Genomic DNA, 11,838 nt, shown 5'->3' with positions numbered 1-11,838 from the left:
CATTTTTTTTTAAATTGACGCTTTGTTGTTTCGAAAAATAGCCCTATTGCTCACTTAAGAAAATTGGCATATAAGATAGATATGATATCACCAAATGGTGAGTTAATTGTTAGCCTCTGTCATAATCATCATGCATTTCCTTTTGAACCATTACCTATGCATCACGATGAGTTGCGAGTCAAGAGAAGCCAATAGGTCTTTGATATTGATGGCTTTTGTGTGGGCAAATCCAACATTATATAATTAACCCTAATTAGTTAGTGTATTAAATTGATAGGAAGTTTCTAACAAATAAAAGAAGAATGGTACATTAGTCAATTGTGACTCGGTTATGTAGCTTAATCAATGCTTTAAAATTCAAATCTTGATATAGATTATGCGTTAAATATGAAATTTTTTGTCATTCATTCATATTAATTTTACTCAATCCAAACAAAATTGTCATCTTATCCTTTCTTTCTAAAAAAGGACCTATGATCGACTAAAATTGTATCACAACCCCATCACTAAAATAGTGACACTAATTTGTATTTCTTCGACTCAAATGAAGAATGGGTGTCAATTTTCCTTTGAGAGGATTTCCCTCTCGATCATATTAGGAAGAACATCAAAAGTGACTTTCAGAATCGACATCAAATTCTTTTAGAATTTATTTACAGGTGAATTAGTATCGAAGTTGCAATTATGACTGAGTTTTTTTTTGTTACAATAATGATTGGGTTTAAGGCAGTCATAAAGCATGTTATAACTTCTAACTATATCCCATAAAGAATCAAGAGCTAGCCATTAGACAATTCTCATCGTAAATTTGCAACAAACGAAAGAGATAAGAAAAGCCATATTGCTTTTTACTTGTATTTTGTTTGTTCAGTATCATTGGCAATTATTGCCTTGGAAACAAATACAGTGTGATTTGGTACCTGGCTTTATATGAAAACGGTATCAAAATGTTTACATAGGCGACATTGCCACTAGTCCATTCTATTTTTAGCAATGGTGTGGTTGGATTTGAGATTTCCTCTTTTTCTAAATTGCAATCCATTCTTCCATTGGTTTCACTTTTAAAACGACAAAATGTCAGAATTCAATGATTCAATCCTAAATACAGCAATTGACTAATGTTGGCATATTAGTTTTTTCTTTTAAAATTAATTTCCATGATTGATTTATTTTTTTCATTAACCTTTAGATATTTTTTTACCTCATATTTCCTATTGATTAGTTGCAAAGAAAGGTATTGCTAACATTTGCAAGAAGTCTCAATATGAGCAACATTTGTTGGGTTACAATAAATTTAGGAAAAAAATGTTAACAATTAATACACTCAAACATACCTTTTAAATATACCCTATAAAAAACATACTTTTTTAAATATATTTTATTATTAGTTACAAATTTATATAAGGTTTTACTTATTATTTTATGAATTCCACATATAATTTTATACTAACTTTTAATAAGTTTTAGTGAGGAGTATGAAAGTGCATCCAACTAATGTATTATCAGCTCTCTTCTGGAAGTCGGAATTCTTAAATACCATTTTTTTGGACCGAATCAGTAGTTTAGGTCCATTTGGGTCAAAAGGTCCATTTTTAATTGGGCTTAGCAGGACGAGCCCAAATATCAGCGGCCACCTGGGCCCACAGCGCAATGCCACGGATTTTCTTCCTACTCCAATATACCATTCATTTTTTCTTTAATTTCGATATTACTAATTTGTAAGTTTTATATAGATACGACTAATATATTAATTATATTAAAAAATAATTAATATCATTATATATAATACTAAATTTTTTAATATATATTTAATATACATATAAATTTATATAATAAATTTTATAACTATTAATTATTAATCTATACTGTATGTAAAAATACTTTTTATTTTTTCTTCTTTTTGCTGGATATATGAGAAAATATGGAAGAAAATCTCCGCCACTGGTAGGTAGTTCCACTGAAGCATCGTTGTTTATCCATTATTACCAATAGAATTGAAAAGAAGAATCTATATATATAATATAATATAAAAGCTCGCTTCGTGATCAACGATTAATTCTGTTGTTGCAGAATGCATATGGCTAATTCCTGAGATGGTAAACAATTTCTCTCTCACATTTCCGTTGTTTCCTATTCGCTCTTTACAGGAATACATATACGCTTTATGCAGATTCTCGATTTTCTTCGTCTGGTATTTTTTTTTCAATTTCTATTATTCTCGCTAGATTAGGCGCGAAAGCGAATTAGGGCGAAGGTACCTTAGGGGTTTTGATCTTATTGTTTACTGAAATTCCCTGTGTGAAACCTATGTGATTCTAGAAATTTGAATCATTAGTTGTTATTGTTTCAGACTTTCAGTAAATCTAAGCTTCTTTGAAACTTGCAAATACTAATATGTTTATAATTTTGTTTTGTTTTATTTTTTGGTAGGTAACAGTTGATTTTCGTTTAATTGGGGCTTGTGTATATTTTGCACTGTTCTGAACATGAAGGAAAAGAAGAATACTGCCTCTACTCTAAAGCGCATTTTAGTGAATTGTTCATCTCAGGTTTGATTTTGTTTTAGTATGCCAACAACAGCAATGTGCTTTTGGTTTTGGGTTTCATGATGAAATTGTGTGTAGAACGTTTACGTTACATCGTTTTGGTGGTTAGAATCCTATGCAGAATAATTTGTAGAATTTGTTTGTACCTTCAAGTAAATGTTGACTTAATTTTAGTTAGATAGATGCTTTAAAAATGTGATTGAGGTGTCAGGTAGTTGGTAAGGAGATAGAATGGGTTGTATAATAGGTGCTTGCCTTTTCTCTTATGTTTTCTCTGTTTTATCCTTACTATTGTCTGATAGTTGGACGTAAACATAAACATTGATTTGGTTAAGATCTCATCAAATAGGCAAAAGCATACGGGAGCTGTGTTGCAGCGAAGGTTCCAGACATTGAGCGTGATATGTGTGTGAAGGAATTTGCGGCACTAAAAAGTTGTATGCAGAATATGGTATTGTATTCTACAATTTGCTGGGAATAAAGTCTTTAGTTTTGCTCTGGCTTGGCATTTCAGCTATAAGGTTCTTTCTTACATTTTAAGTAAAAGAAAGACCTTTTTTTTCTCTTCGAGCAATATTCTGGAAAGACATTAGAGAAACCTTTTTGTGCAATTCATTTAGGGCCTGTTTGTTTGAGTTTTTCTATGATAAAAATGCTTATTTAATAAAAATGTATGTTTAAAAAAGTTATAATAATTATGTAATTCTTTTGGAAAATAAAAAAGCAAAAAAATAAAAAAAAATGTTTGTTTTAGTGTTTTTATAAGGAGTTAATTATAATAGCTTCTGAAAAAATGCTCTAAGTAAAGCTGTGTTGCTGTCAAATGATCGCTTTTTTTAAACTTAAACAATCATACCCTTAAATGGATCATGACTTTTGAGAGTTAGAAGCTGTTTCTGATTATATATATATTGCTTTTCCCTGTCTGTTGCTAAAACCTTTTTGTTGTGTCTACAGTATAATTGTTACCCTTCTTTTGCTATTTCTAATAAATATATTATGTTTCAAAATATTTCTCCAAGAAGCTCAAAAAGAAGGTTTAAGTGAACACTCTCTTGTTTCCTTGTTCTGGGGGCTGCTGAAAGCAAACTAGAAAGCTTGATGGTTATGAATAGAAGTTTTTATTAAAGTTCTCAATCATAAGTCTGAGAGGAAGGTCCTACAACTTTTTGGAGGCAAAGGTTTAACCTTCAGCACTTATATCTCTTGTTAATCATAAATGCATTAGTTTTACCTTTTACTGTCTAGTTTAAATAATTTTGGGAGTTTTGCTGCAGTTGTTATTTTACATCTGCCACTCATTGTGTAAACGGGACTTAACATGTCTGGAAAAGCATCAACTTCAAAGCCTAATATAGGTCTGAGTGGATCTGATGGTCTTTCACATGCTTACATTCAGTATCCGCCACTTCGGTGCAATGTTCCTGGATCAAGTGGATTATTTTATGATGATGGAAATAAGTTGCTACTCTCTCCAACAGCTGACCAGGTACTATGATACACAGTTATCAATCTCAGATAGCAACAGTGGTAAGCACGAAACACTATAGCGGGATAGCAGGAAGCGGAATGAACACTATTTTAAGTATGATAACAAAAATCTAAATAATTTATAATGTGCTTAGAAATAAATATGCAAAAGGGCCCAAAATTAAAGAAATTCATGATAAATAATAGGTCACAGTTTATACACAATCGTCATCAATTTAGGAGCGATAAGAACATAGGGAAAAATAACATAACAAATTAGATAAAAAAAACAGTAGATTTTGAATTAGGAAGTTTAACAGAAGAAGAAAGAATGGAACAAAAGGAAAAAATAGTTTGGTAAAGTGAGAAAGAACATAGGTCAAACTAGAGGTAACTTTTTGTGGAATAGTAAAAAAAAAAGGGTTTCAAATCCTATTATGAGTTTTGAAGCATATATCATGGTAGCACCACTATATAGAAAATGAAAAGCAATGATTTTGGTCACAATGGGTGGCTGGCTGCTATTGGAAACCACTCCGCTATTTGAATCCTGTAGCAGCCTAGGGCTTCTCCGCTCTGCTACTCCAATATACCATGCTATTGACTACTAGATTGTGATTTGTGATATGCTTCATATATGTACTGTTTGATGAATATAATGTGTTATATATCCACCTTTTTGAATTGTTTCAAAATGATGATTCATTTCTCAATTTTTATACTTCCTTGTTCATCACTTTATCATATTGTGTGCTTGTGTTTGTAACGTTTAGGTTTTTTCATGGAAAGTTGGTCCCTTTGATACTCTCATTGATCCAACCACTGATTCAATAAGTGAAGGCCCTATCATAGCTATTCGGTATTCTTTAGACACAAAGGTAATAGCAATCCAACGTTCAAACCATGAGATACAGTTTTGGGATAGAGAGACTGGGGGGACTTTTAGCCATAAGTGCAGGCCAGAATCAGAAAGTATACTTGGATTCTTTTGGACAGATAGTCAACAGTGTGATATTGTTCTTGTTAAGACCAGGTAAGGTTAGCTTATTTACTTACTCTCTGTTGATCTTATTTACGTTGTTTGATGATGCTTTTATATATCCTGATTGTTAAATTCAGAATAGACCCAACAAATCCTAACATAATGCTCTAATATAGTAGTAGTACATTAAATTGTCGTAAACATGTCAGACTCCCCAAGTATTTGTTAGGATCCAGTTGCAAGGTATGGGGCTTGAGTCTCACATTGGAAGTATGAGATTCTAGTGTGGGATTTATAAGTCCTTGCACCCTTCAACTATAACAACTAGCTTTTTTGTGTGGATCTCCCAACGTTCTTGTCAATTGGAACCAAAGCTTTTCACCATGTCTCTTAGTTGCAAACGAGTGACTTGAGTTGGTGATAGCATTGTAGTGTTCGCTTGAGACTAGTTAAAGGACTAGTGCACAACCAGCCTGAGCCCACGTGGGCACTAAGACTCCAGAGTGTGGTAGGATGCTAGGATCCAATTTGTAGAAATGTGACTTGAGTCCCACATTACAATTATTAGATTTTAGTGTGGGGTTTATATGTCCTTGAGCTTTCCAACAATGACTAGCTTTTGTGGTGTGATTTTCCAATTTTTTTTATTTTTTTATTTTTTTTTATCGATGTTTCCATTTCCTCCTTTTTTTATTTTTTGAGTATAAGGATATACTAAATTACAAACTTCCTCAACAGTGGTCTAGACTTGTACGCATATAATTCAGAGTCAAAATCACTGCAACTGGTGCAAACAAAGAAACTGAATGTGAGTTGGTATGTTTACACCCATGAAAGTCGCCTGGTTCTTCTTGCTTCTGGCATGCAGTGCAAGACATTCAATGGATTTCAGGTGAGTGTGTATGGCTTGCTTCTTTTTCTTGTAATTTTTAGATCAAGAAGATATTTACCTTGAAGAGTAGTAATGTGTTCAAAATACGATTTGATATCATTACACTATTGTTCAGAAAAGAGTGACATGTATCAATGCAGCTTCTGTAATAGTGCTTGTTGTGACTCATGAGTATTAATGTAGAATATCAACTGATATTTTTCCTGTGCTATTTCATTTGGCTAATACATCAATGCCTTTCTTAGATTTCATCTGCAGATATTGTTCGCTTGCCAAGATTTGAGATGGTTATGGCCAAATCTGAGGCAAATAGTAAGCCTGTTTTAGCAGCTGAAGATGCCTTCATTGTCACCGTGTATGTATTGGCTATTTACTTCATCAAACTTAGGCCTTTATAATTAATATAGCTTCCTATTTAAAGTTTTATATCTTTAACAATCAACCACAGTTATGGTAGGATATACTGCTTGCAAGTTGATAGAGTTGCTATGCTGCTTCATTCTTATAGGCTATATCGTGATGCAGTGATTCAGCAGGTTGGTCTTGCTCAAATTCTGAATGGTTTTCTATTTCAATTCACTCCAAATTTCTTGTTTAAAATAACAAGCCTGAAAACTTTTCTAAACAAATGCCCACTTTCTGTGAAGAATATGTTCCCCTCTATTTTGCTTTGGTGATTATTTAACATCAATTATGGTATATGATCTTAAACAGATAAAACTTATAAAGAAAAAGTATTTTTTGAAGCATTTTTAATTAAATGTAGGTACAAATCAGTGCTAGTTCATTGTATGGTTTTATTATAGACAAACAATCTGTAATAACTCAATAGATATCAAGAATTAAATCATTATACTTTAAGAAAATCACATATTGGGAACAGTAAGATTAATTATGTTTATCTTAATACTATTTGCAGGGCTCTTTACCAATTTATTCCAACAGTATTGCCGTGAGTGTGGTCGACAATGTACTTCTTATTCATCAAGTTGATGCAAAGGTTGTTATACTTTATGATCTGTTTGCAGATTCTCGAGCACCAATATCTGCACCGCTTCCTTTGCTATTAAGGGGTTTCCCCAGATCCAGCACTTTATCTCAATCTAGTGGTAGAGAAAGTGAGAGCACAGACGGTAATGTTTTGAGCAATCATGAAGCAGTTACATATGCCAATACATGGACTTTTCTAGTGCCTGACCTCGTATGTGACGTGGCCAATAAGTTATTGTGGAAGTTCTATTTAGACTTAGAGGTCAGTTATTTGTTCATTTATGTGCCAATACTGAACATAGGTGCCTTCTCTTTCATGAATAATCCTATCTTGCAGGCAATTTCTGCTAGTAGCTCAGAGGTCCCATCAGTATTAGAGTTCCTGCAGCGGCGGAAGTTGGAAGCTAACAAGGTATCTTTCTCCCTGCTTTATTATTCCCGTGCTTCTAATTGATTAATTCTTCAGGCTGCAATATTGCAGCAGTTGCTATCTTCTATTTCTTTTTAATTTGGTCAACAAGTTTGCTTTGCTGTAATTAGTTTGTAACTAGAATTAAGCCCAGGATGTGTATTGAAAACTTTATTTATAGGAGCTGCTACTACAGTCCCAGTAGTTTGCTTATTTCATATATATGCTGAATGCTGATTGAGATCCCCAAATTTTGCTAGTTTTATCAACTTGCTGGAGGATAACCTCCCACTTCTAGATGTTGCAGGTTTAGAATTTGAGAAAGGAAAGTACTAAGTTAAAAAGCCTTGTGTGTTGATATATTTTTTTGCATCCTGGGTTTAACCTAGTTAGTACAATAAAGTTTTCCTGATATCACTTGCCAGTTGCCACCCTCAGTTGTCCTTTGGCATTGATTTATGCTTGAAGTTCTTTTTATGTATCCCAGATTTGCATAATTAGTGCAATAAATAATTAATTTCACTTCATTTTCACTTTTCAGGCTAAACAATTGTGCTTGGGTATAGCACGTGCACTTATTCTAGAGCATAGGCCTGTGCCTGTGGTTGCCAAGGCTGTAAATGTACTAGTCACCTCATACTCCCATTCAATTAAAACTGGTAGCTATTTTAAGGGACTGAAACCAGAGAAGTCATCAACTTCTGTTGTACAAAATACTGGTGCTGAGGTATCTGCTATCGAAACAGATGTAATTGGAAAATCAATCATCCATGAATCTACGAGAAGAGTAGACAGTGGATCTCTTAATAAAGCGTCAACTGTTTCAAGTTTGGATTCTGAGGATGAGTCCCAGTCTGCAAATCCAAAACACAGTTCAAAGGAAGCCCAAGTGGAGGGTGAAGTGAATAATGAGATATCTCTGAGCACTGGAGCTCACAGTTCTTATGTTATGCAATCATCTCTTCAGTCTGGGCAAGAGGAATCCCAACTTACTTCTGCAGCAGTTTCGCCAGACGAGATGTACAGCTTTGTCTTTTCTCCTGTTGATGAAGAGATGGTTGGAGACCCTTCTTACTTGGTTGCTATCATTATTGAGTTCCTTCACAGGTATGCTATTACTCAAGTTAGATAGTTGTTCAATGACTCTGACTGCATTTGATAGGTTTGCTCTAGTTTCTAATGGATTTTAGTTTGGTCCACTGTCATTATATCATAATTTGTAAGTAAAGAAGGTGAGTCCAGAAAGAATAGAAATCTAATCACCCTAAGCCAACCATGGACTTGATTTAGGATATGATGTAAACATATATTAGGTCAGTCATACCAGGTGTCCACTTGAAATGATGTATATTCATGGGCTTTTGTGCTATATTTTTATTGATCTGATGAAAATTTTACTTCCACTATTGAGTGGGTGCCCCTCAACACTCTTTATTAATTGTTACAGTGCAAATTCAGAGAAGATTCGTATACTCCCAAATGTTTATGTATTAATAATTCAACTAATGGCCCGCAATGAACATTATGCAGAGCTCGGGTTGTTTGTCTTAAACAAGGTTAGAAAATTCTCTGTATAAGTGGTGGGAAGCCTTTATAGGTTGAATTATGATTAATTTGATTCTAAGATTTGTCTCTTTTTGTTGCAGATTCTGGAGTCCTCTAAAGAAGTTGCACTACAACTACTAGAGTCTGGCCGCCAGAATGCCCAAACTAGGAAGCTTGGTCTGGATATGCTAAGACAACTTGGTTTACATCATGATTATGTTTTACTGCTTGTGCAGGATGGATACTACCTTGAAGCCTTACGATATGCACGGAAGTACAGGGTAATTCCTACTGTGCTGACTCCTGGTATAGGAAGTAATTGCATATTATTTTATATAATTAAGAGAGCAGGGAGTTGATGGAAAACTGAGGACCGGTGTTACACTTTTCTCATATGTACTCATTGTTGCTGTAGAAATTTCATTCATCCAGTTTTCTCTGTATGATAGTTTATTATTCGGTGCATCTGGAGAAAGATAGTCCTTTGCTGCAAATAAAGTATCAGTGTTTTACTCTTTTTAAATACAAAACCCAATTAAACTCTTCCCTAATGGTAGTGGTTAGGTGCCTCCAGATTCCCCTGGGGGCTGCTGACCCATGAAAGATAGAAATCTTATAGACTCATGTAAGTGCTTCACACTGAGAAGACAAACATAATAACAGGCAAAAGATGCCACCTTGAAAGGGAGCCTGAGTCCTGACCCCCTATGCTATAAAAAACTACACTCACTGTATTGGTAGGTTTTATGGATATTGGAAAGGAAACCACACCAGTGGCCAAGGCTTCATCACCTTGATAAAAGGGTTCCTTTGTAAGAAGTGGGTCGAGGAAGCCTCAGCCTCTCAATGATAAATAACCAACAAGGCCACATCCCCTCCATTGACCTGATCTTGTAGCTAGCACTGCCAGTTCGAAGGCCAACCATGTATTAATTGAAATTCAGGTTACTCTTAATCAGAGAGCAGGTGTCCCGCCCAGATCTTGTATATGAACCTCATCCTGGGCTATGGAGAAAACGTCACCCCCAGAGTCCAGATCACCTAGCTTAAAACCCCACTTACTTCTATAGAAAGATCCTCCGAAACCTCAACCATTATTTTCCAAGATCCTAAGCCAACATTCATTGCAAATTCAGATGGATAAATAAATGGAGATGTACTCTTGCAGCTTCATCAGAGCACTCTATTTAACATGGACTAGATAAAGATATTTTGACTAATGAGTGCCCATAACTGAAGGATTGTCTGAAATTCTTTCTTAGTTCTGCATATGCTCACATCGGCATGTCTCCCAGCTATTTCCAAACCTCGGGAATGTAAAGTGACCCTTACCAACACGCTTAATAGTCTAGTAAATAACTGCATGGCTACATGTTACAATGCAAATTAATTTAGTTGAAAGGATTGAACCACGTCACTTTCTTTGGGATGAATTATTATATTTCTATATGATGGTTATTACTTATTTTGTTATTCACTGCATTGAAACTTTGCTGAGCAACTATTTTTGATAATAAACAAAGTGTTGAAGTTGTTGGTATGGTTGGCGAGATTGTGGTGCTGGTAGATACTTTGGAAACAACTAGTAACGCAGTTATTTTTTATCTGAGCATGCACAAATAAAAGACGATGCAATTTTCAAATTATTGATATATCTTGCAACTATTATGTATTTTTCTATTTGAAGTAAATGGTTAGTTTTAGATTCCATCTGATGTACAAAATCAAATATCAAACTACTTCGAGTAGTTGTACTGTTGAGATTGAGTATATAGGGAAACAAGTATAGCAATGTTTGTGTTTATGATTTTGTTTAAATTTCACAAGCCTAAAGCTAACTAGTTTACAGAATTACTTTCAGGTGGATACGATCCGGCCATCATTGTTCTTAGAAGCAGCATTTGTTTCCAATGACTCCCAACATCTTGCTGCGGTTCTAAGATTCTTTACAGATTTCCTTCCTGGCTTCAAAAACACCTCAGACCATAATAGATACTGCTGCATACTGAATGAAATGAACTCATCCACGACTGTTTGAGAAGTAAAAAAATGGGAGAAATTTTAGGTCATTATCATTGGGTATTCTTGTTCAACCGTGTCGATTACCTCATTATGACATCCGGTTTCTATTAGATACATAATAGATTTGGTAATAGTTTCATGTTGTAGGTTAAATAAACGTCCTCCTAGTTAGATTAGTTTTAGATACTGTCATCTAAATGAAATTCTTTACATTGAAATTTACTTTGTTTAAGCTTTGCGGGTGTATTGCATAGTTGTCTAATACTAAATTTTTGGAGGGAGAGGAGAGTACAATGGAATTTCGCTCTCGTCAAGATGCTAAGATTTCAGAATGGAACGGAATATCATTATTCATGTAATTTATTTCATGCCTTTATTTTTAGAGCCAAATTAATCTTTTGGTTCGTTAATTTATTTTTGTTTTTTTATTTACTCTTATAACTTTTATTTGTTTTATTCTAGTTCTTTTAACATTTGGTATTTTCTGTAAGTTTAATTCATTAATAACACTATTATTTCCTCTACTTGTCAAAGAACCACCACTAGAGAAAGTTGCCTCTAACACGACTTTTCTTTGTTAGAAACTACCATTAAAATTCTTTTCGTGACCTTGCTTCATGCATTAGCTACTAAAACTATCATCGCCTATCTTCGCAACATTCCATCAACTAAAGCTTAAAATGTTCATGTCAGATCATACAAGATATACATGTTAATCAAACAAAATTATTCAATTATATATCTTTAATACGATCGTTCTATAAATTAGACTTGAATATCAAATATTGATAGAATTTTCCATGTTTTTCGTACTTCTCCAAAATTATCAAATACCTATAAAGTCTAATTCACGATTCCTAACTAAGGAAATAATTTAAATAATTTGTAATATTTTTTAGAATAAAAAACTGAATCAATCTGATGACCGATTCTCAGTTCAATCAGTCCAACTAACCAGTTGAGTCAAATTCCGAAAATACGA

At 33.9% G+C, this 11,838-nt stretch overlaps 1 protein-coding gene across 9 annotated transcripts; it reads left to right on the top strand.

Moving 5' to 3' along the window:
• Positions 1–1,931: 1,931 nt before the first annotated feature.
• Positions 1,932–11,284, top strand: LOC100500389 (regulator of MON1-CCZ1 complex). 9 transcript variants are annotated; one of them, XM_041012566.1, is made up of 15 exons: positions 1,933–2,191; positions 2,431–2,549; positions 2,896–2,997; positions 3,632–3,727; positions 3,824–4,035; positions 4,790–5,049; positions 5,737–5,890; positions 6,136–6,245; positions 6,339–6,426; positions 6,810–7,142; positions 7,218–7,292; positions 7,831–8,396; positions 8,737–8,845; positions 8,936–9,115; positions 10,684–11,284. In XM_041012566.1, the coding sequence occupies exons 5-15, from the start codon at positions 3,868–3,870 to the stop codon at positions 10,870–10,872; spliced, it is 2,232 nt and encodes a 743-aa protein (XP_040868500.1). In that variant the 5' UTR covers positions 1,933–2,191; positions 2,431–2,549; positions 2,896–2,997; positions 3,632–3,727; positions 3,824–3,867; the 3' UTR covers positions 10,873–11,284. The 9 variants fall into 9 exon arrangements, with proteins under 9 accessions (XP_040868498.1, XP_040868496.1, XP_040868497.1 ...); XM_014771922.3 differs by having other exon boundaries at positions 3,572–3,727; positions 6,810–7,091; XM_026127091.2 differs by having other exon boundaries at positions 3,572–3,727.
• The last annotated feature ends 554 nt before the right edge of the window (positions 11,285–11,838 follow it).

The sequence above is a fragment of the Glycine max genome, chromosome 19 (assembly GCF_000004515.6).
Source record: "Glycine max cultivar Williams 82 chromosome 19, Glycine_max_v4.0, whole genome shotgun sequence".
Lineage (NCBI taxonomy): Eukaryota > Viridiplantae > Streptophyta > Magnoliopsida > Fabales > Fabaceae > Glycine > Glycine max.
The sequence above is the reverse complement of the archived record's forward strand: the minus strand, read 5'-3'. Positions and strand labels throughout refer to the sequence as shown.